General features: G+C 48.7%; 1 protein-coding gene across 7 annotated transcripts in view; it reads left to right on the forward strand.

Moving 5' to 3' along the window:
• Positions 1–24,313, forward strand: part of NIPAL3 (NIPA like domain containing 3) — a 49,193-nt gene extending 24,880 nt beyond the window's left edge. For 5 of the 7 annotated variants that reach the window (XM_081817753.1, XM_081817749.1, XM_081817750.1 and 2 more), the window contains 10 exons: positions 919–987; positions 2,531–2,702; positions 5,396–5,455; positions 8,006–8,151; positions 12,261–12,357; positions 14,658–14,793; positions 16,663–16,751; positions 18,650–18,713; positions 21,120–21,214; positions 24,110–24,313. In XM_081817753.1, coding sequence (XP_081673879.1) covers positions 2,615–2,702; positions 5,396–5,455; positions 8,006–8,151; positions 12,261–12,357; positions 14,658–14,793; positions 16,663–16,751; positions 18,650–18,713; positions 21,120–21,214; positions 24,110–24,309 — 975 coding nt within the window. In that variant the 5' untranslated portion in view covers positions 919–987; positions 2,531–2,614 and the 3' untranslated portion in view covers positions 24,310–24,313. Of the gene's footprint in view, positions 1–918; positions 988–2,530; positions 2,703–5,395; positions 5,456–8,005; positions 8,152–12,260; positions 12,358–14,657; positions 14,794–16,662; positions 16,752–18,649; positions 18,714–21,119; positions 21,215–22,403; positions 22,436–24,109 lie in introns of all 7 variants that reach the window. The other 2 variants (XM_081817752.1, XM_081817755.1) reach the window with 2 other exon arrangements.
• The last annotated feature ends 6 nt before the right edge of the window (positions 24,314–24,319 follow it).

The following is a 24,319-nucleotide window of genomic DNA, read 5'->3' on the forward strand; positions in this document are numbered from 1 at the left end:
CTCTCACCCTCTTGCTTTCAAATAAATAAATCAAATCTTTTTTTAAAATGATGAATTAAATATACCTGAAAGGAGAATGTGTTTATAATACCTTGTGTAAAAGAACAGGTTATAAAACAGATTATAATCTCATTTTTATAAAATGAACTAACATTGTCATTCATATCTGAATTTATGGACAGAAAAAAATTTTACAAGAACAATAAAAGTTTACAAGAACAAAATGTTTGCAATAGTGAGCTCTGGGTTTAGAATTACAGGTGACTTTTCTATTTTGTTGTGATTATTATTCTTCCTATCATTTCTTTATATTTCCTAATTATTGTACAATGAATATATGTCTGGTAATTGTCTTCTGAAGTTAAAAGAAGATGCCATGCTAAAGAATCTGAACCTTATTCTTAAGGTTCAGAAGTTAAATGTTTGTAAATGAAATCATTAAAAATGCCCTAAGCAGATTAGCCAGTTTAAAGATTCTCATTGAGACCCCTCGGGGAACATGAAGACCCCATTGATAAAATGGCAAATAGTATCCCCGCCTGTGTTTCTCTTTTAAATTCTGATTTCTGAATGTTGCTTTCCTGCACAAGACTGCAGTGAGTCAGTACATTAAGGAAAGAGCAGAGCAGATTTAGGCCTTATCAGGTCATCGTGACCGGTGGACAGAGGACATTGCTTTCTGGAAGTGTCCAGCTCAGGGTAGTGTGTTGTAAACCAACAAGGCAGCCGCACTAACCTTGAGTAGTAAAATGTAAAACTCCAATAAAAGGCCTGGGATGCAGCTTTGTGGTGGATGTTTTTCTGGTTTTGTTTTGCGACAGTGAACAGTGGGGTTTCCTATGGCCCCCCCCCCACCCCGCCCCAGGGCCCTTTAGCTTAGACCCGGCTCACATCTGCTCCTGTGAACTTTCCTTACAGGAAAACCTGATCGGCGCCCTTTTGGCAATTTTTGGGCACCTTGTGGTCAGCATTGCGCTTAACCTACAGGTAAGTCTCGTCACTAGCACTGTCGGGGGCAGAGATACTGCTGATCAGCCGGGGTGTCTGGTGCAGGCCCCGCTGCGTCCTCACCATGGGATGTTGCCTACTCCATTCCTGGGCTGGGCCTTGGGCAGTCCCTTGTGGGTTCCAGAATCTCTCTTGATTCTTTGCCCCCACGTGATCCCCCCACCCTCCTTGACTCTGATGACAGCGCTGTCCCTGACTTAGAAGTTGCTGGGGTGCCTTGGCCCAGCTGAGCCAGCCTGTAGCTGTGGTTTGGAGCAGGCTGATAGACTGAGGAGCTCCTGAGGGCACCGCAGGAACTGGTTCCCAGGGTATGCAGATGTAACTGGGAAGCTGAATGTGGTGGTTATTGCCCCTGTGGCAGCTTTCAGCCAGTGGGGGATGGGAGTCTGTAGATAAATGCCCCAGGCTTCCATCCTCTAGTCACATGGCTCTGAGCCTAGTTCGCAGGGTGTCCCAGAGGGTCCCCAGTGGGATGAGCCCCTGTTGCCCAGGGCACTCCCTCTGCACCCTCCACTGGTCTGCTCCCTTCTCTGACTCACTTTGCCACACCCTGACTGTGCCTCCTGGAATCACCTCCCAAATCAACTACCTCCTTCCAAGTCCGGTCCCAGGGACTGCTCTGGGACACCGGGACTGAGACTTGATACCTGCGGACGAGTTAAATCCCACAGCACACTGTCCCACTCCTCTCTGCCGGCACTGCCCAGCTTCTGGTTGCGGAGAAGCGCTCTCCCTCCCTGGATCAGAGACGGGAACACACACGGGTAACCTGGTACATCTCAGCTCCACGCACGCCCATGTGCCGGAGTGTGCCCGTGTGTTTCTGAGGCCGCGTGGTCTCCTGGCCACTTGTCTGGTTCATGCTCTTCTTCCCACAGAGCGGCGTCTCTGCCTCCGCATCCGCCCCTATGCAGCCCTCAGCACAGCGCCCCCAAGTGGGAGCTGTGGTCCCTCTAAGTCAGCATGACTGCCTTGCTCGCCTTGGTCACCGCCCCACTTTCTGTGTCCCAAGTGCACACTTCCAGAACAAAGCCTTTGGGCCATACTTGGGCCAACTATCCACCTGAGAGAGGGCAAGGTCCACGGATGCCCCCGGGCTGCCCAGCAGAGCTGCCGGCTCGGCTCGTCTACAGAAGGGAGTGCGGCCAAGCAGCCGCCCCGAGCGTGGCGACTCTGGGCGCTGCAGTTAGAGTGAGAAGTTCAACCTGAAGCCAGGCGACCATGGGGTGGCGTCCTAGACCCCGACTCCCACCAGACTGCACCCTGCCTGTGCTGTGCGTTAGAAATGCACATCCCCAGGCCTGCCCGGGGAGTGTCTGAGGCTTCCCAGTCAGTTTGAGAACTGCTTAGCATGACAACCTGGTATTGAGATGGGGACTGCTTGCCTCTTCTCTGAGCCAGGACTCCAAAAAAACCTGACACACCTTCCCAAATAAAAGTGGGGGGTAGATTTAGGGTACAGACATCATAGCCTCTTTTTCCCAAACCTCTGGGCCAATCACCTTCTTTCTCGGATTTCTAGAAGTACTGCCACATCTGCCTGGCAGGATCCAAGGACCCCCGGGCCTATTTCAAGACCAAAACGTGGTGGCTGGGCCTGTTCCTGATGCTGCTGGGTGAGCTGGGCGTGTTTGCCTCCTACGCCTTCGCTCCGCTGTCGCTGATCGTGCCCCTTGGCGCAGTCTCCGTGATAGGTAAGACCGGGGCCCCCACCACCGCTCCCTGGGACCCACCCGCCTGTGCCGCCGCCATACTCGGTAAACGAAGCAGCTTCTGCTTGGTAATGTCACTAACGCTTACAAAGGGCTTCATACACACCGGCCCTGCGCTAAGCACTTTACAGATACGAATTCTTCTAATTCTCCCTTTTGAGGGTGACACTGTCATGATCCCCACTTTACAGATGAGGAAATAGGGGTCCAGGGTGGCAGGGCTGGGGTACAGGATGGTCTGGCTCCCTAATCCGTTTTAGATTCAGAAACTTTATCAGAGTTGCTTTCTAGTTCTCCTGCAGAAGGAAGATACAAACTTGCAGCTTTCATCCCAACACTGTCAAGACATCCTAAGCTTTCGTAGGATTCAGGTATCTTACACCTCTAACAGATGCACATTCAATTTATTCTCTGATCTTTTTACATCAGCTGACACCACCTCTGAGGCATTGGTCACTTTCTCACCTGCCATTTCTCTGTGATCTCTGTAATCCCGGAACCAGTGTCTCAGAACATTTGAACCAAAGAAAAGACAAAGGAGCTTTGATGTCCGTGTTCCACAAAAAAAAGTAGAATTAGGAAAAAAAATTCTTTTCTTCTTAAATAAAAGATGTTAGTAGATTAGTGAACACAGGAGCAGGGACCATGAACTTGCGTTGAAATGTTTCCTTCCATTTGCTGGCAGGCCCCGCATGGCCTGGAAGCCCTTCCTTGCTCTTAAAGGAAAAAGTGGTATTTTGAGTAGTCTTTTTCCTCCTGGAGTAAAGAGGGCCCCTTCTGCCCCATGGATAAGCACAGCAACCATGCGCCCCGCCTGTGCCCACAGCAGACGTCATCAGTCAGTCAGAGCGTCCCTTCTTAGAATTCTCAGAGCTTCAGGCAGTCCCCCCAGTTACCAGGAGCCGGCAAAGAAGTGGAAACCTATTGCTTTTCCCGATCCCGTGAAGAGTCCCTCTCTTTCTTGACCAGGGTTTGTACCCTCGCAGCCCACAAGATGAGTAAGGTCCTCCAACATACTGTGTTCTTTTCCACAAATACTGTTTTAAAATGTAATCTGACCATAGAGTTGAGGGCCCAGGGGGAAGGGATAATTGGGCGATGGGCATGAAGGAGGGCCCGTGATATAATGAGCACTGGGTGTTATATGCAGCTGATGAGTCACTAAATCATACCCCCTGGTACAGTATATGTTAGGTAAGTTGAATTTAAATAAAGAATTTTAAAAAAATAAATAAATAAAATAAAATATAATCTGAGTGCCTTTAGTTGAGGCAAGTAAACATCCCCAGTCCCAGCCTTTCCTTGTCTTCTCTGGCCCACTTTCTACGTGTGCCACCCTGACAGGGATTGAGGTTCGTCCTCTGCCCATGGCTGACCTCTGAAAAGGCTTCAGAACCTTTCCTCACAATGAGAAACAGGTGACCGAGTGACGAAGTGCTTTAAATATTTGCCTCCAAATTTTAATACTTTAGTAATTCACATAATCAAATGCTTAAAAATAAGAGACTGAAGTAGAATGATGGGTTCTCAGGTATCAGCCACTAGAAATTTAAGGGGCTCTCAGAGCTTCTTAAGTCACCCAGTAAAAAATAATATTAAAAATAAATATTAGAGTAATCACCACTATTTGTTGGGTACCTATTAAGTATCAGTCGCTATTCCAGGGACTTCAGTAGTAATAATTGCTCAGTTATTGAGTATTTACTGCAGACACATGATTTACATGCATTATCTCATTTAATTGCCCTTATAACTCAAGAGAAGGAGGTGCTTTCAGTTGTGTGCTGATGAACCAACATTCAGAGAGAGGGAGAAAGTGAGAGAAGAAAAAGAAGAGAATGAGGCAGTGGGGGGAAGGGAGGGAGGGAGAGGGGAAGGAAGGAATGGACAGAAAAGCGGGAAAGGAGAAAGGGGTGAGGGGCTTGATTTCATTCCATTCAATCAATATTTATTGAGCATTTATTGTTGGGATTTTAGACCCCATTTGTGGTGTTTCTCATTTATATGGTGTAAAGACCACCACCGTGGCCACTCACGCTACGGTGGTTTCCTGAATATTTAACAAGCAGCAAGCTGGCCTGAGCTGGATGCAGACAGAGACCCATAGGTAGTGACTCACCCCAGGACACACAGCCAGAAGAGGCAGAGCTGAGAATAGCCATCCAGGTCTGTTCATAGTAATGCCAGCCCCATCCCTCCAGGCAGCGACAAGGAAGTTTGAGAAGGAGAGAAGAACCAGGGGAAGAGTGTTAGACGTAGTCACAGCAATGGAAGGAGTAAGAGCTGGGCTCCAGCACCCCTTACCAGTTGCGTAATCCTGAGCAACTGCTTCACCTCTCCTAGCCTCAGTGTCCCATTTTTCAGATGGCACCCACCTCGACGGGTAGATGTGCCAGAAAGAACTTGTGCAAATCCCCTGTCACCCTGCAAGTACTCAACACCAGTGCTCCTGGACTTGTAGGAAATCCTCAGGAAGGCTCAGAGAGGAGCCTCTCTTTTTCTGAGATGGAATAACAGAGGAACCAGAAGGACTGAGTTTTGGGGAGCAGAAGGGAGAGGTTAGGAAGTACCAAGCCCTAAGGCAAATGAGCCTACCCTAGGGCCTGGGCAAAGGGACTCCATCAGACTGATAGCAGCCTCAATTTTCTTTTCCCTGTGCTTTTATTTTTTTACAGCTAGCGCCATCATAGGAATCATATTCATCAAAGAAAAATGGAAACCTAAAGACTTTCTGAGTAAGTTCACTGATTTGAGCCCCTGTTCTTAATTCTGTGCTTGTGCTGTTTGTTCATAATAAAGCCAGCTCACCCCAATTTAGAGATCATCCGTCTCCTGCTCCCTTCCGTGTTGTATATTCCACCCTCATCAGCTCCTGAGAGCTGGGTTTTTTCCTCAGTAGTTCCCAAATCTGGCTACACAACAGAATGATCTGTGAGATTTCTTAAAAGGGGCTTGATTTCATTCCATTCAATCAATATTTATTGAGCATTTATTGTTGGGATTGTAGGAGGCCTGATGAAAGGCACCCTCTTTACCTAAATGAGTTCTAAAGCAAATGGGAAACATGGAGGTCAGGAGTTATTCTTTATTACTTATGCAAGCTGGATTAGAGCATGCAGCTTAGGCATGCAGCCAGAGGAACTTGCTCATGCAGCCAGGTTTGGGAACCACTGTTCTGAATCATTGTTATAGGATAAGAGCAAGATGGAGCCAGGAGGCTGAAAAAACGAAAAGAATCCTACGCTGAAAAAAGCAGAGCTACTGCTCAGCAAATATACAATGCCAAGACCAAAAGACTCAGAGTGATTTGCAGTAGTCCTGATGGCAGAGGGGGCGATGCAGGGGTAGCTGGGCTGGTTCTGAGACCAGTGTAGTTTTATGTCACTTCCAGGCTCACTCTAGAAAGTCCTGGTATAGGAGACATGCTAGTCCAGGCAGTGCCCTATGTGAATTTTAAAAAGATGGCCCCTCTGGGCATCTGTGGTTCCGTGGGCACATGCCTTGGTGAGCAGAGCATGGGCTAGATTTTAGCCCTCCTCACCCCTTCAGCTAGGTGTTTTTATGCAGTGAGCAACTTATACAACTGTGCATGGCTGTCCTGCCTAAAGTTTTATTAAATTCAGCAAACATTCACCCAATGCTAGACCTGTGCTGTACACCACAGGCATGGACATGAGTAAGACCTTTCCTTGCCTGAAGAAAACTTAAGACAACAGACTTGTATGTCTTAGCAGAGAACTTATTATTGAGTTTAACCGTGGCTCATTCATTCATTGAAAAATTGAGGGGCACCTTATGAGGCCTAGAATGAAAATTAAAGACATTTAATGTGGTATCACATTTTTGGGAGACAATGGAATGAAATATGTAGATAGTTCTATCCAGAAATATCCAGAGGCCTGGGATCACCACGTGTAGGTCAGAACTCACAGCCCTTCCCAGCTTGCCTGGGTCTGGGCTGGACTTCGAGAGGCTTTTCACGAAATCCACATAGTTCAACTGGAGTGTGACAGGACCCAGGGGAAGAGTCAGGAGACTCCCAGGCCCTACTAACAGTCTCTGACAAGTCTGTGGAATAGAATATTGATAGTATTTGGACTGGTCCCTTGCGACTAGGTTAACTAGCAGATGGGAAATGATAAGGTCATTTTTAAAAGGTACATGGTAGGCTCTGAAGGTTTGCTTGTGAGATTTTGTTACATTTGGTTTTCTTTTATGTTGCCCATAAAGTGATTCTGACTTTCAAACCTTCCCTGTAAAATGTACACTGAAACTGTAGTTCAGTAGCAGAATGGCTACTGAAGGAGAAAAAAGAGGCAGTCTTACTCTAATACTCTCCTGGTGGGAGTAGAAATTGGGCAACCAGTTTGGAAAACCATTTGACAGTAACTACAAAGCTGAAGGTCCACATATCCCCTGACCCGGGAATTCCCACTCCTAGTATTATACCCAACAGAAATACAGACAGTGTGTTTTCCAAATGACATGCTCATAGCAACAGTATTCGTTATAACCCTGGAGAGTATTTGAAGACCCATCAGCAGCAGAATGGATAAATTGTGTCACACACCACAGGGGCATGAGAATGAAGGAACCACCCCTACACTCCACACCAGGATACAGATGAATCTCACAAACTCACAAACATCATCTTACGTAAACACAGACGCAAGAAATCATATAGTACGAGTCCATTTATAGAAAGTACAAAACCAGGCCGACTCTCAGTGCTGGTAGAAGTCAGCATTACCCCGGGGCTGCATCTAGTGATTGGAAGGGGACACAAGTGAGGATGTTGGGTCCTGCTAACGTTCCCTTTCTTGATCTGGGTGCTGGTTACATGGGTGTGTTCAGTCTGTGAGAATTCATTGAGCACTTTTTGTTCTACATGCCACACCTCACTGAAATTTTTTAACATTAAATGTCATTTTTTAATTCTATTTTTTTAGAAGATTTTATTTATTTATTTGACAGAGAGAGTACCAGTAGGGGGAGCAGCAGAGGGAGAGCGAGAAGCAGGCTCCTCGCTGTGCAAAGAGCCTGATGTGGGACTCGATCCCAGGACCCTGGCGTCATGACCTGAGCCGAAGGCAGATGCTTAACTCACTGAGCCACCCAGGAGCCCCTAAGTGTTATTTTTTTAAATAACAATAAGGGAGATGATCTATTTGTGAAGTGAAGAAAAACCAAAAATAGCAGGTCATCGTGTGTTGCCCTAGAAACACATAGGGGCCTGAAGCCAGCACCCGAAGTGAGCCTATGACAGCCTCCCCCCTTCCCTGCAGGGCGCTACGTCTTGTCCTTCGTTGGCTGCGGTCTGGCCATCGTGGGCACCTACTTGCTGGTGACATTCGCACCTAACAGTCACGAGAAAATGACGGGCGAGAACATCACCAGGCACCTCGTGAGCTGGCCTTTCCTCTTGTACATGGTAAGGGAAGCACTGGTCCTACCCACGATGGCAGGAGGGAGTATCAGGTCCTAGAACCTGGGAACCTGAATCTCCAGCAACAGGGGATTCGAGGGAATGGTGACGTATTTCCCAGCACCGAAGGCCGTGCTTGCGGGAAGTAGGTAGTTCACGAGGAAATGCTTTTTCCACTTATGTTCCGAGTAATGCCTAAATCTGCATAGATAATATGATAATTTTAGTTTTTAGAGATATTGTAGGTGTGTGTATATAATGTATCACCAAAGGACTGGAAGGAAAAAACAGAGATTCCATCCATTGTTGTCTCTGGGAGCTGGAATTATGAATGAGTTTTCATTTCACCTTTGTCTTTACGCATCATTTGAAATTTCTACAGGGAGCATTTAAGACTTTTATGGTAAAAAAACAGTTAAAATTTTAAACAGTCATAGACATGTTATTTATTTATTTTTCCCGGCATCACACAGCTGATATGAGCTCATAGAAACGCAGGAGACACTGAAACGGTCTCCTAAACTCCCAGCCCCTGTTATATCCCATGTTAGGTCTACAGATAAACTGATCGAGGAAGCATGTAAGGCATTTGATCAAGCTACTACTATATATTTCTATTCCAAGCCAGGCACTGTGCCAAATACTTTCTTATGTATCATCTCAAATCCTCCCAACTGCCCTATAAGGTAAATGTTTTTCTCCCCATTTTATGGATGAGAAAACTAAAGCTCAGGGAGGTGGGCTGACGGCCCAGAGTCCCACGAGTGGAGCTGGACTCGCAGCCAGCTTCCTTCGCCGTGGCCTGCTGACGAAGGCGGGCACAGCCTTCCTCTGATACGAGCAGCCTGGCACTGCTCTACAGGCCTGGAACGTTCTTTTTCCTTAGTTTGCTCACAAGGCCGAGGATGGATTTCCCCAGGATTGGGACTGGGTCATCTCCCTGCCTCTAGCCAGCCCCACTGCGCACCTGGTGGGCGTGGAGAAACGGCTGCAGGACGGAGCCAAAGAACCCCTCCTCTTCAGGGAAAGCTTAACCCCAGAACACAGAATTTTCTCTCAGGGAGCCCTGGGCTTGAATCGGTCACGTGCTGTGTGGCCTCGGCCAAGTCACCTACCCGGAAGCTCTGCCTCCTTCTCTGTAAGCTGGTGGGAGTCACTGGACCGGGGCTGGTGGCTGGGGCTGGGAGACGCGAGGTGGTATGGGAATCACCCAGCACTTGGCAGGTGCCCAGTGACCCACTCAGTTTGTCTTCCTGACTCATGTCTGCGAGGAAGTGCTGCTGTAACCAAACTCAAGGTGGGTGGCTGCTTGGGGTGCAAATGGAACACGACCAGAGGAAGTGTTGAAAGCAAAGAACTTTCACTCCTTGTCACAAGTAAGGAGACAGGGAGATCGCTCTCAAAGCACTGTCTCCCCTTGGGGTTAGTGCGGGTAGCTTTTATGCGGTGTGCTAGGGGGGCACGGACAGAGAGCTGGATACATTAAGAAACATACATTTTCTGGGGCACCTGGGTGGCTCAGTTGGTTAAGCGACTGCCTTCGGCTCAGGTCATGATCCTGGAGTCCTGGGATCGAGCCCCACATCGGGCTCCCGGCTCAGCGGGGAGCCTGCTTCTCCCTCTGACCCTCTCCCCTCTCATGCTGTTTCTCTCTCTCTCAAATGAATAAATAAAATCTTAAAAAAAAAAAAAAAAAGAAAGAAACATACATTTTCTGCTACTTAGGCACTTTGGTTCAACTGTGCATGCTTAGCATGTCAACGTGCTAGTGCAGACCTTGTAAGTTCAAAAAAAATGGCAGACAAGCCCTCCCATAGGAGGAGATCTTAGTATTAGGATGAGCTAAAGGTAAATTTAGGGCAACTGAGGGGGGCTTCTGGGCAGGCACTGATTTTTGGTGTGGCTCCCGAAGAGGGTACCCAGTGGAATCCCTGGCCACACCTCTCCTCGGTGGGAGCTGTTTCTTCTGCAAAACAGACACATTCTTGCCCTGCCTTGGGAGGGAAAGAACCTGAACAGTCTGGCTCCAGGGCCTGTGCGCTTTCCCACTAGGCTATACTGCCTGAACCTGGGAGGCCTAGGGCCTGGGGCATAGAAGGCCTCAGTCAGTGTGAGGTGTGAGGTACGTTTGCCCCCGCCCCCCCCATGGCTTTCAGTCCTCTGAATTGAGTAGCTCCCTCTTATGCCCCAACACCGCCAGCTAGAGAGATCTGGCCAAATCAAATCCAGTCAATATTTATTGTCTGCCAGGTGCCAGACACTGTGGACGTCAGGCTGACGATAGGTACACTGTCGAGCATAGCGTAACAGAGAGTTGATGGAGTTGTCCTGGAACCGTGTCCTACACCTGAAACTAATGTGACATTGTGTGTCAACCATACTTCAAGAAAGACAGAAAGAAAAACAGGAAGGAAGAGGAAGGAAGGAGTGAGACATGCCCCCAGAACTCAAGGTCACCCACACAGCCATCTTGCAGCGGAAGGCCAAGCGCCATTCCAGCATGCATTTCGGCACAGTGAAGAATGATTGGAAAACCGGGCCCCCTGAGTGCACGCCCAGTGGTTAGGAATGTTGATGAGTAACTCATCCTCTTGATGATGTATTCTGCAGCAATTAAAGATAATTACGACAACTTCATAAAATATGGGAATTGTTTTTGGTGACTAAAAACAGCCCAGCACAAAATTGTGCGTTGACTATGATGACAAGTAGATAAAATATGTATTCACGGCAACAAAGACAGGAAGAAACAGGAAAATGAAAACAGCTGTTTTTTTTTTATGGCCTCTAATTATGAGGAATTTAAAAATTTTTTTAAATGCCCATTAATGTTTCTGCGTTGGTTGTTATGATAAATAAACTTTGGGAGGAGGTCGGGGTAGGCAAATGGAGCCAAGCCACTGTCCAAGTTTGCTGCTTTCATTTTTTTTTTTTTTTAAGATTTTATTTATCTATTTGAGTGAGAGAGAATGAGAGAGAGCACACGAGAGAGGGGAGGGTCAGAGGGAGAAGCAGACTCCCTGCCGAGCAGGGAGCCCTATGCGGGACTCGATCCCGGGACTCCAGGATCATGACCTGAGCCGAAGGCTTAACCGACTGAGCCACCCAGGCGCCCGGGATGCTTTCATTTTGCCGGGTGCTGGAGCTGGCTTGACTTCTTGGGAAAATGTTGCTGAATGTCTGGGCCCTTAAGGAGTGGAAAGGACAGTTGTTAAGGCAAGGAGGGAACTCCCACCCCACACTGACTGAGGCCTCACACTTCTATGCCCCAGGCCCTAGGCCTCCCAGGTTCAGGCCGTGTAGCCTAGTGGGAAAGCACACGGGCCCTGGAGCCGGACTATTCAGGTTCAGATCCTGGCTCTGCCCTTTTCTTAGCTTCCGATTGTGGTAGTGCCTACTTCATAGAATCATTGTGCTGGTTGAATGAGTTTAGTATAGATACAATGTTTAGAACGGTGCCGGGTGTATTTATGAGTTCAGTAAGTATTAGCAGTGATCATGGCCCTGTAAAGGAAGAATCATTATCCCCATTTCACGGAGGAGGTAACTGAGGTTTAAAGAAGTGAAGTGACTTGCCCAAGGCCACACAACTGTTTTAGAAGTGGATCCAGTTTCAAACTTGGGCCTCCCTGACTCCAGATGTCCTTGTCTTTCTCTCCCACCAAGCACACACTTTAGAGGCATGGTTAGGGGTTGGGGGCTTGTATATTTGTCCACTTGTCCCAGAGAGCTCTTCTCCTCAGTGAGCAAGTGTCTCCCTCTTTGACCGACCTTCAGGGGTCACCCACATGGGGTTCCCCGCAGAGCAGCGAAGTGGGAAGAAACCTTCTCAGCCTGATCCTGGCCATCCAAGACAGGGTGCGTTTGTGGCCAGCATATCGCCCTCAAAGCTCTGAAGTGAACTCCTTGTCGGTGTTCCCCAGGGGGTAGAGATCCCCGCAGAGTTCATTCAGAATCCCCTCCTTTTCCATGGTTTGGGAAATGCTGGCTGTTCAGGTCCCTTTCAATCCTGAGGGTCCGTGACTTAGCAGCTTCAACACCAGCCAAGCCCACCAGCGTCTCCCAGTCTTGTCCACGTCTGCCCCACTGACCGCCTCACTTGCTGCTTTCCACAGCTTGTGGAGATCATCCTGTTCTGCTTGCTGCTGTACTTCTACAAGGAGAAGAACGCCAACAACATCATCGTGATTCTTCTCTTGGTGGCATTACTCGGTAAGTGGGGGTCTGGGTGGTTGAGTGTGGCCAGCATCCGGTAGTGCCACAAGGTCCCCGTGGACGGGACGCGGCTTCCATCAGTCCTGTCAGGCTGCTGACTGCATCCGGTGTCCTTGCTCAAATACCCAGAGTCCCCTACGTGCCAGGAACAGTGCTGGAAACCATCCACAGGGGTGAACAAGACAGACGGCCCCCTGCCTTCGGGGGGCGGCGGGGGGCTCCATTCCGAAGGCAGGAACAGCCAGTAAGCAATCAGACAGATATATAGAAGAGAGACACATTGGGGCAGTGAGGATCATGGTGACAAAGAGGATAGCAGAGTGAGGGTGAGGTGGGGCAAGAAGATAGAGACGGGCAGGCTCCAACAACTGAGTCCTTAGGGTTTCAGGTAAACCTGTCAGGCTAGGAACGAGTTCTGGATTCAAAAGCAGGAACCGAGTTTGCTCTCTCACTTTTTTTTTCTCTCCTCTTGGAGGGATGGGTGCAATGTGGGAGACGGCTCCTAACTCAGACCGAGGCGAGGCCTGACCCCTCACAGAGTCTGACACACTCCATAGAGCTGTGAGGACCCGAGCTTCCAGGGGAAGAGGTGGGGGATGCCCTCCTGCTGCCTCCTGGGGTCTCTGTGGCCTTGGGCTGGTGACCCCCTCCTGTTTAAGCCACACTGTCTTCTCAACCTGGGCACAGGAGAACGCCCAAATCCCAGGGGGCAGAGCAGGGTTAAATGAGATGGGCACGAGTGCCCGAGATGTGTTGCTGGTCTTCTGTCCTTCCCACACCGAGCCCCCACTCCACCCCCCCCCTCAGCCCTACAGATAGGGGCCACATAGGACAAGGTTCCATTATTTTGATATTTTTAAAACAGCTTTATTGAGGGTGCCTGGGTGGCTCAGTCGTTAAGTGTCTGCCTTCGGCTCAGGTCATGATCCCAGGGTCCTGGGATGGAGCCCTGCATCGGGCTCCCTGCTCAGCGGGAGGCCTGCTTCTCCCTCTCCCACTCCCCCTGCTTGTGTTCCCTCTCTCGCTGTGTCTCTCTCTGTCAAATAAAATAAAATCTTTAGAAAGATAAATAAATAAATAAAAATAAAACAGCTTTATTGAGATATAATTTACATACCATAAAATTCACCTGTTTGAAGTATACAGTATAAACAGAACGCTGTAATAGGTGGCTTTTGTGACCAGCGTCTTTCAGGGAGCATAACTCGGTAGAGGTTTGTTCCTGGAGTAGCGAATATCAGTGGTCCATTCCTTGGTGATCTTGTTTTCAAAGCAGATTGGGACGTCACGGTCCCCAAATGTCCTCTCTGGCGAGTAGGGAGGCCAGAAGGTTCTAAGGAGCGTTGGCCGCTCTCCCTCTGTCCCCTTCTCACTAACAGGGACACACCCTCATGAAAGTGCCTGTCCTAACTGACAGCAGATGTTTGGAAACTGTCATCGAGGTCGTGGGGGGCCCAGAAGCCGCTGTGTGTGATGAGCTGTTAGCAAGAGGGAAAACGAGCAGAAGCGGAGAAAAACAGGAAAGCCGAGCCCTTCAGCCAGAATAAGGGGCTTCATTTGTACCCGGACTTGGGGGTGGTTTCTTTTAACTCCTGCTTTGGCCGGGGAGATAGTGGAGAGGTCCGACAGTTGGCAGCCATTTCTGCACCACTGGGTAAAGCAGCAGTCTCCACGGTGAGGTGAGCTGTGATATCTCCGGCGCCTGTTTTATAATGTGCATAGCCTATAAGCACAGTGTTACATGAGTATCACTTTAAAATGCACAAACACCTGTATTTTGGAAAAGTATGTGCGTGTGCCTAGGGGTAGGATTCCAAAACATTTGGAGGTCTCTGTCTAATGAAATGTTTTTTAAAAATACAAGTGAGTGAGCATAAAAAAAAAAAAGAGAGAGAGAGCGCTCTTGACACACCACATGTTTTTTTCCCTGTGATTATCATGAGAATGATCCTCAAAGGAAATTCGTGTCTCCATTCAAGGATGATTTTGACCTCCCACCATGGTCCAGGCACAGCGCTGATTACTCTGCTGTTGAGAGACTTAAACTCAACGTCCTTGCTTGCTGGAGTTCAGAGGCGACACTTGGAAGCGCCTGTCGGTATTTTGCTTCCCTCTCTTCTTGGACAGAGCACACGGATAGTGGGCAGCTCTCAGAAGTTCCGCCTCCCGTGGCGTCTTCCACGCCCCTGGGGTGGCCCTGTCAGTGCTCCCTCCATCTTTTTCACCACGTCCTTTGGAGTCATAAACTGACCTTCAGGGTCTGATGCCCTCGCTTCGTCCTCGTTCACCCTCTGCAGGCTCCATGACGGTGGTAACTGTGAAGGCCGTGGCTGGGATGCTCGTCTTGTCCATACAGGGGAACCTGCAGCTCGACTACCCCATCTTCTACGTGATGTTCGTGTGCATGGTGGCCACCGCTGTCTACCAGGCCGCGTGAGTTGCGAAGTCTTTTCCTGCTGGGCCTCTCCACGTTTTGGGGTCTCTTCCATTTCTTGGGCCTGATTTCATTTGTTTTTGAAGCTGTAGGGAAGGCAGAACATTGAAGCACAGCCCGTCACCAGGGCTCAGCATCCACTGTGGAGAGAGGGGTCACTGATTTGCTGGGTGGTCCCATGGAGGGACTCTGTGCCTCTTGAAAGAGGAAGCCTGGAGTGGATGTGTTTTTCTCTCTGCCTCAAACTGGGAGAAGGGGCAGCCTCACTTCCCTTCTGCTCCAAGGCAAGCGTCTGTTTGAGGGACTGTAGAAGAAGCTGTGTGGTCCCCATGAGGCATCTCTTTGTTTGCCAGGTGGAAGGAACACAGCAAGTTGTCCTTTCTTGTCTGTCTCCAGGAATCTTCCCCAGAGAGTGAGAGACTCGTTTCTCTCTCAGAAGCGGTGGTCCTGAGGGTAGGCCTCGGCCTTGTTCCCATCTGAGACCCGGTCGTCCGCAGAGGGCCTGGGACGGCCCTGCTGGGGACAGGAGGGTGAACGGCGCAGGGCTCGGTGTGGCACTTGAGGCTGATTGATCCTGGGCAGGGCAGGCCCCGGGCCCCCAGCGGCCAGGGCTCACCGTCCCCCAGCGGTAGCCTCGAGCAGTTGTTGGAGTGACTGCTGCTGTGGGGGCACCAGGGGAAGCCACTCACACACCCCGCTCTCACAGGAACTTAAATTCATTTGACCCCCCCACAGAACCCCTTTGAAGCAGATGATACCATCCTCATTTTGCATTTGAGAAACCGAAGGGGCAGGGCTGAGATGTGAACCCAGGCATCAGACTCCCCATCCCATGCCCCTCGCCCGTCGCCGCTCTGCTCCAGGCCTCTGCCTCAGCGTCTCTAGGACCAGGTTCCCTGTCCACAAGTGAGGATAACTGCAGCCCCTCCCTGAGAGAAGCATGAAGCTCTCCGTGCCGTTCCCCAGGATAACCTCCCGAAAATCTCAGCCTCTTTCATGATTAGGCCGACTACGATTATTGCTGTCCTGAGTCCTACTACAGAGATTCTGGTCATCACCCCCGAGCCGTCCCAGCACCAGGCTCCGTGCTGAGCACTCCGGGGTTACAGAGGCGAGTCCAGTGCCCCGGCCACCTCCTGGGGAGCTTCCCACTCACCCAGTCAGCACACCACACAGCCACCGAGGGCCTCCTGTGTGCCAGGCCCCTGGGCCTTCCGCCACAGGGCAGGACCAATAGTCACTGTCCTCGGGGCATTGCCAGCCCTGTGAACGGATGAGTGCAGGCAAGCGGGAAGTCCGTCACGATATAAGCAACTACGTAGTAGTACCTAAAATGCTCCGCAGAGAATGGACAAAGAATATATTCCGAAATGAGGGAGTGTAGATCGTAGATGGAGAGAGGAGGAATGATTCCAATTTTCTCTCTCTCTTTTGCCTGCCTTTGTTGCGGTGAGCACATTATTTTTTCATTAAGAAAAAAATTTGTTTAAAAAAAATAATGACAGCGACAGGCAGAACGCTGTAAGTGCCGTAGAAGTTTCTTGGACTGTTTGCGAGAACAGGACGGCCCTTTGTAGGGGGGTGGGGATGCAGGGGACACCAGCATGAGGAGGAGGGTATCTCGGGTGGGCGAGAACCATGTGGCAAGAGGTGTGAGACCGGGAAGGCATGGTCCCCTTGGGGAATGGCGGTGGACCTCAGGCTATGTGGACAAATGGGAGTGAAGTGTGGACCCTAACCCAGAGACGCAGCAGGGTGGCATCTTTCTTTCATGTGTTATCTTCATAGTTCAAGCTAAGCCTACTGTCACCAGCTCTCACCTCAGCCTTTCTGACAGGCCCACTGACCAGAGTGCTCTTGTATTGAAGGTTTCTAAGTCAAGCCTCACAGATGTACGACTCCTCTTTGATCGCCAGCGTGGGCTACATTCTGTCCACTACTATTGCCGTCACAGCAGGTAAGGGTGGCGACTGCTAGATTTCTGTCTCCTACCTTAGCAGCAGCGACGTTGCCCCAGTGTGGCGGGATGAGGCTCTGCCTCTGTCAGAAGGCCAACTCTGCTGACGTGTTCTGCCTGTCAGAGTTGTATATGGTTTCATGGAGAAAGTGCAGGATTTCGAGCCAGAGAGAGCTGGGCCCCAGCACAGACACAGAGCTGTGTGGCTCTAAGAAAATCACTTAACCTCTCTGAGCCTTGGTTCCACGTTCATAAAATGGGAATAACACTCACCTCCCAGAATTGAAATATGCACAACATGTACTCCCATACAGCTTGTACAAGGTTTCTTTAACAATTTTTGCCATCGTCTGCTAGCTCCACTAAGCGGCCACAGATTTCTTTCTATAATTTCTAGAGGTTAAGACTATATGAACATCTGTGACATAATAGGTGGCGGGTAGCCTGTCATCATTTTTATATTCCCCTTTCTTCTACTCCACCCCTACTTTTTTTTCTTTCTCTAGGTGGCTTCAGAGGCTACAAACATATCAGATTGTGTTTTGGTTTTTTTTTAAGACTTTATTTATTCATTTGAGACACAGAGATACAGAGAGACAGAGAGAGAAAGCATGAGCAGGGAGAGAGGCAGAGGGAGAGGGAGAAGCAGGCTCCTCGCTGAGCCAGGAGCCCGATGCGGGGCTCGATCCCAGGACCGTGGGATCATGACCTGAGCCGAAGGCAGACACTTAACGACCGAGCCACCCAGGCGCCCCGGATTGTGTTTGTTTTTAAGGGGCAGTGAAGACGAAAATCTTCAAAGTGAAAAGACCAGTAAGAGCCAGTGCGCCTCCCTTTGAGGAAAGCCTGGCTGTACGGCGGTGTGTTTTGCGCTTCAGACGAGCGCTGCTCGCATCCTGCCCGTAGAGATGGGAGCCCGGTAGGCACACAGCCTGCCAGGGCCTGTGTGATGAGCGGACCCGGGGATCCAGTGGGGCGTCCACCCAGAGCAGCCAAAAAGTGAACCCAGCGTGAAGATTTAAGTCCTGGTCAAGAACTTGGGTCCAGGCAGGGTTGAAAGGAATAGCCAACAGCACGATGGAGTCAGAAGCTAGGTGGGGATCAGGAGCTCAGGAATACAGCAAGAAGCCCATGGAGGTGCAATGAGTCCAGATAGAGGCTGCTGCAGGGCGGGTGAGGGTGGCAAGCCCGTGTCACTCCCGCCTCTGGGAGCGGGCTGCAGGCCTGCCGTCTGCTGGCCATGCGAGGTTAGAAGGCTATGACGGCTTAACTCGAAGCCTTGCTTTTCCATCTTAAGAAAGACTGGAGAGCGGCACTTGGGTGGCTCCGTGGCTTAAGCGTAGGACTCTTGATTTCGGCTCAGGTCCTGATCTCAGGGTCGTGGAATCAAGCCCCGAATCAGGCTCTGCGCTCAGCACGGAGTCCACTTGGGATTATCTCTCTCTCTCTCTCTCCCTTTGCCCCTCTCGCATCCCGCTCACTAGCTTTCTCCCTCTAAAATAAATAAATAAATCTTAAAAAAAAAAATACTGGCGAAGGGGGTTGTGTAAAAACTGGCAAATAAGGTCTGCAGTTTAGTTCTCAGTATGTTTCATTGGGAGGAGGCTGGGTGCAGGGTCCATGTGAACTCTGTACTATTTTTGTGAGTCTAATATTATCTCAAAATAAAAAGAAAAGAAAAAGATGGAGATAAAAGGGGTATAGGAGGAGAAAGAGAAGATAATCTGTCCCCCCAAATGACTTTTATTCCACTCTTCTAACATGTACCCTGCTGGTCATCAGGCTCCTGACCACTTTGGTTTCCTGCAGGGAAGAGAGCTTAGCCAAATCATAGACAGACTGGCAAGAAGGTGATTTGAAAGCAGCTCACCCATATTGGCTATTTTCTGCCTTTCCAGGTGCAGTGTTTTACCTGGACTTCATTGGGGAGGACGCGCTGCACATCTGCATGTTTGCACTGGGGTGAGTCCCCGCTTTCTGGCCCTGCTACTGCTCCTGCCTCTCAGGCAGTCTTCTAGAGCCCAGGGAGCAGCCAGAATTCAGAGCTTTGTCCCCCAGAGATGAATGAGCATTTTACTCCCCAAAGGGCTTTATCTCCTTCCCCCTTCTTCTCTTTTGGGCTTTAATCTCCTTGTCATTTCTAGAATATCCCACTTTGACAACATGAAAAGACTCTCAGCCTCACCCCAGATCACAGAAATGCATTTTGAAGCCACATGAGATTGCCATCATTTTGCAAAAACCCACAGGATTGGTAGTATCCATGTTGGCAAGAGGATGAGGAGACCAGCTCTCGCCACACCGAAAGGATCTGTGATGCCAGAGGACAGTTTAGCAATGTCAGTAAAAATTATAAATGAGCAATGTTTGATGCAGCCTTCCAGATGGGACACAAAGACACATGTATGAGGCTGTTTATTAATTTAAAAATTAATTGTAGGGGCGCCTGGGTGGCTCAGTCGTTAAGCGTCTGCCTTTTCGGCTCAGGTCATGATCCCGGGGTCCTGGGATTAAGTCTCGCACCGGGCTCAAGTAAATAATCGGAAGTAGCATAAACGCCCAGCAGTAGAATGTCGGTTAAAGAAATTACGGTATATCCATATAATAAAGTACCGTGCTGCCATTTTGAAAAATTGAGGCCAGTCTAGAGATGCTGGCATAGAACCATGTCTAGGATACATTAAATGGAAAAAGTTACATTTTTAAAATGTATAGTCTACCCTATGATCTAGCAGTTCCACATCCCAAAAGAAATGAGTACATATATTGACAAAATGACTTGTACCTGAATGTTTGTAGTAGCTTTATTCATCATATGCTCAAATTGGTTACAACCCACATGTCTATCGACAGGAGAGTGAAAAACAAATGATGTAGTATATTCGGACAATGGATTCAATACAATAATTAAAAATAATGAACTACTAATACATACAATAAAGTGAATGAACCTTAAAAATACTTACAAGTGAAAGAAACCAGACAGAGTACACGCTGTATGATTTAACTTATAAGAAGTTCAAGAACAGGATGCAGTGCCTGGGCGGCTCAGTTGGTTAAGCGTCCGACTCTTGGTTTTGGCTGAGGTTGTGATCTCAGGGTGCTGGGATCGAGCCCCACATCGGGCTCCGTGCTCAGCATGGAGTCTGCTGAAGATTCTCTCCCTCTCCCTCTGCCCCTCCTCTCTCTCTCTCAGATAAATAGATAGATTTTTTTTTTTTAAGATTTTATTTATTTGACAGAGAGAGACACAGCGAGAGAGGGAACACAAGCAGGGGGAGCGGGAGAGGGAGAAGCACGCTTCACGCGGAGCAGGGAGCCCGATGCGGGGCTCGATCCCAGGACCCTGGGATCACGACCTGAGCCGAAGGCAGATGCTTAATGACTGAGCCACCCAGGTGCCCAAATAGATAGATCTTTAAAAAACAAAATAAAATAAAAAAGAAGTTCAAGAACAGGCAAATCAAGTATTGGATGATAGTGGTCAGTGGTTTCCTCCCGGTTAGCATGGATTGGGAGGGGCACAAGGAAGCTTTCTGGGGTGGAGGGATGGAAATGTCTTCTCTGCTGACCTGTGTGGTGATCACAAGAGTTTACACACAGGTAAAATTCTTCAAGCACCACATTTAGGGTTTGTGCATTTTACTGCATGTGAATTACACCTCGGTTTTTAGAAAGTGTGCTTATTTAAGCTCTAGGGAAAAGAAAAGAAAAAAAAGACGCTAGAAGAATATACCCCTACCTGGAGGAGTGGGACTAAAGGGAGTTTAGGAATTTTCTAACTTTTTCTTTCTCTCCTCCTGTATTGATTGAATTTAGGCCGTAAAGAACTTTTTTTAAAAAATATATTTATATATTTTTAAAGGTTTTATTTATTTATTTGAGAGAGAAAGAATGAGACAGAGAGAGCATGAGAGGGAGGAGGGTCAGAGGGAGAAGCAGACTCCCCGCTGAGCGGGGAGCCCGATGCGGGACTCAATCACAGGACTCCAGGATCATGACCTGAGCTGAAGGCAGTCGCTTAACCAACTGAGCCACCCAGGTGCCCAAAAAATATATATTTTTTAAGGTGAAGTTCTAAGATACAGGCTAAATGGAAGTAAAGAGCCGTGGGAGTTTTGCCCAGGAGAGTCTAATTTATTCTGATTAACGCAGTGCCGCATGAAAAGCGTGTGAGGCTGTTCCTCATCTCCTTTCTGCTCCCTGCCCATCTCAGGCCCGGCAGCCTCCCGGCACTGCTCAGCAGCAAGCCCCCCTCTGCAGCCTGCAACCTCTTTTTCTCTTTTTCCCATTACCCGGGTTGGAAAGTGAGCCCTCCTGCCCTCACTCTGGCCTTTTTTCTCTCCCTCCCTTATCCCTGTTCCTCAGGTGCCTCATTGCATTCTTGGGTGTCTTCTTAATCACACGTAACCGGAAGAAGGCCATTCCATTTGAGCCCTATATTTCTATGGATGCCATGCCAGGTAACGTTAAAACCCCATGTGTCCCCCTGGCCAGCCCATCCGTACAGAATGACTGCTACTTCCTATTCAAAAAGAGACACCTAGCTGCTGGGTTTGGTACAGGGAAGGTGCTGTGCTGTTATTGTGTGACCGTCTCTCTCTCTCCCTCCCTCCCTCCCTCCCTCTCTTTTTTTTTAAATTTCGCTGTGCCAAATAGGAGGCAGTGATTGAGGCACCTCCGTTGGTTTTGAGCCCATCTTGCCGGTCCCCATGTCTATTTTGGGATCTCTGAAAGACCGTCCTGATTCGCACTGGATGTAATTATGATCTATACGTCAGGCTTCATGCCTGCAAAAGGAAAAAAATCCATTCGTCGAGTTGGAATGGAATGACCGGAGAGAGGAAGGAAAATAGGATGGATGAAATTCAGAGACTATCGCCTCACTTCTTAGATGCCACGAGAGAGTGGACTGTTCTGGAAAGCCTAATTTCCCAAGGAGCTGGGGGTTCACACTGAGAAGCACAGGCTCAAATGCCTTTAGTCCGTGATGGTAACAAAGGTGTGAATCCGCAGAGCATTGCACAGAAGGGAGTGGGGGGAGTTTGTGGAGAACCAGAGAGTGCCTGCCCAGCCTAAAGGGACCCAGATTAGGAAAGTTAATCCAGGTTTGCTGACCTAAATTCTATAGGTTGCCAGTGACCACTAGCTTCCACTCTTTAAGGCAAAATTAATTTTTATTTTAGATCTAAAGATGGAACTCTCTCTAGAACATAATCCCCACCCTTCATTAAGACACCCTAATGAGCAAACTATAACCCCACTGTCGGCATACAGTACTGCTTACTGAAGTCCTCTGGGATGCAGGTGTGCTCTCAGGGCCAACTGAGGTGCCCCTACTTTAAATGGCCCCAAGGTTTCTGTGTCTACTTTTATATTATTTCCTCATCCCTTGCTATCAAGCTGTCGTCTGTCATTCATGCTCTTACCAGCCCACCTGTGTATAGCAATTCCGGGTCAAACGTCTCATTTGACCCAACTTGTTTGAACTGTGTATAAAATTAGAATAAACAAGCTCTGAGTCGGGGCCTTAAGCTTTCTCCTAGGAGTTAAGTGCATGAGCTTTAGTGCATGGACCTTTAAAACATCTAATCTGGCTGCTCAGATGCCTTTTTTGCTTACTTCCTTGTTTCTCGGCTGTGTCCCGGATAGATGAGGGCGCTGGATAGCTGAATTCCAGATAGGTGAGGTGTCAACTCTGTGTGTGCAAGTATGTATATGTATCTGTGTGTTTGTGTGTTTACAAACTGTGTATGTGTATATATCTACATAAGTATTTGTATATGCATATATACAGATGTACGTGCCAGTGGAAAATAGAAGGTAACCTAAGGTAACCTTAGATACCTACATTCTGTGGTCTGTTCGTGGATGTGGCTCTCGGCTTCGTCTTTGTACCTTGTGACCGGTGGGAAGTCAGATCTTGACAAAAGGAGACCCCACCCTACTGCTGTGGCACGTCAGGACACTTGGGAGTAGACGTGTTCTGTACAATGAAAAGCGTGGGCTTGGAGTTCAGGTGGCCTGGATTCAAATCCCAGCTCTACCACCCACCCGCAGCGTGACCTTGGGCATGTCCTTGGACCTCCCAAGGCCTCTGACCCTCACTTGTAAATTGGGATTCCTTCTTTCGGGATAGTGGGATAATATGTTAAAGGCCCCTTGCACAGTGTTTGGGACTTGGTAGATGCCTGGTTAAATTTGGTTTCACGTCCCTTTTGCTTTAAAAAAAAAAAAAATCTTCGAAAATTTCAAACACTTGTTTGACCTGATGCCAGGTAGAACATGAAAAATAAAACTGCTTAAAAAGAAGGGGGTGCTTGGCTGGCTCAGTCGGAAGAACATGGGTCTCTTGATCTCGGGGTCATGAGTTCAAGCCCCACATTAGGTGTAGAGATTACTTAAATAGATTTTTTTTTAAAACTTTAGAAATCAATTAATTAACTAATTAAAATTAAAAAATAAAACTGCTTCAATAGAGTGTCTTTCCTAGCTACTTGGTTTCCCTGGTCAGCACTAGAACCTTGCTTTTGGTCCATCTAGATTGATAGCTTCACAACAGACCAGTAGCTACAGTTCAAGAGGCATTCAATTTCCAAAAAATGCACTGCATGTCACAATGTAGAGAGGGCTTAAATAATTCTAGCACCTGAAAGACTTCTAAAAAATGAAAACCGAAAAAGCCCTGAGAGCTGGGAGCTGGCCTGGCACTCACATCTGGACCTCGGTGCTCCCTGGCTGAAAAGAAACAGCTCCCTGGCACATGAGCCTCAGACAGGGGCACTCCGACCATGGTAGATCTCCTCAACTGTAAGTAGAAACCCAGCAGCAACACGTGCCCAGAAGCAACAGGGAGAATCACACCTCCCCTCTCTGCGGATCCGCGATGTTCAGTGTTAAAGGTCAAAACTCTCCCTCTGAGTGTCACAATGCATCTGCCACCACCACATGTCCATGACACGAAGGTTACCCTCTTTTCTCGAGGGGATAATGATCCTGATTTAATTCAGCAGGCGAGTATTGGCATCTACCACGTTCAAAGCACAGTGCTGGTTCTGCTCCCCGTGGGGCCCAACCACACATTCCCACCTCATTCTTCGCCAACCCATGCTTCTCTTGACAGTGGCTGGTCTGTGTGCATATTTCCTGAAGATTCATCCCTTGTTGCTTGGCAACCATAATATTGCTAGCATATACTTATGGGTGTTCTTTTTTCAATCGAAAGCATTCAGGAGATGGGCAGGGCACGTGATTAGCGCCCGAGCGCTGTAATTAGGCTGTGGTGGGGTAGAGGAAAATGCAGTCTGCTTTGGCCCCTTTGCCCCATAATGATTTGGAGAAAATGGATTTCATTTCAGGTATGCAAAACATGCATGACAAAGGAATGACGGTTCAGCCTGACCTCAAAGCTTCTTTTTCCTATGGGGCCCTGGAAAACAACGACAACGTTTCTGAGATCTACACTCCTGCCACACTGCCAGTCATGCAAGAGGAACACAGCTCCGGGGGTGCCTCTGGGGTTCCCTACCGAGTCCTGGAACACACCAAGAAGGAATGAGCCCACCTTG

The sequence above is a fragment of the Leptonychotes weddellii genome, chromosome 4, assembly GCF_054177405.1.
Source record: "Leptonychotes weddellii isolate Sample4059 chromosome 4, ASM5417740v2, whole genome shotgun sequence".
NCBI lineage: Eukaryota > Metazoa > Chordata > Mammalia > Carnivora > Phocidae > Leptonychotes > Leptonychotes weddellii.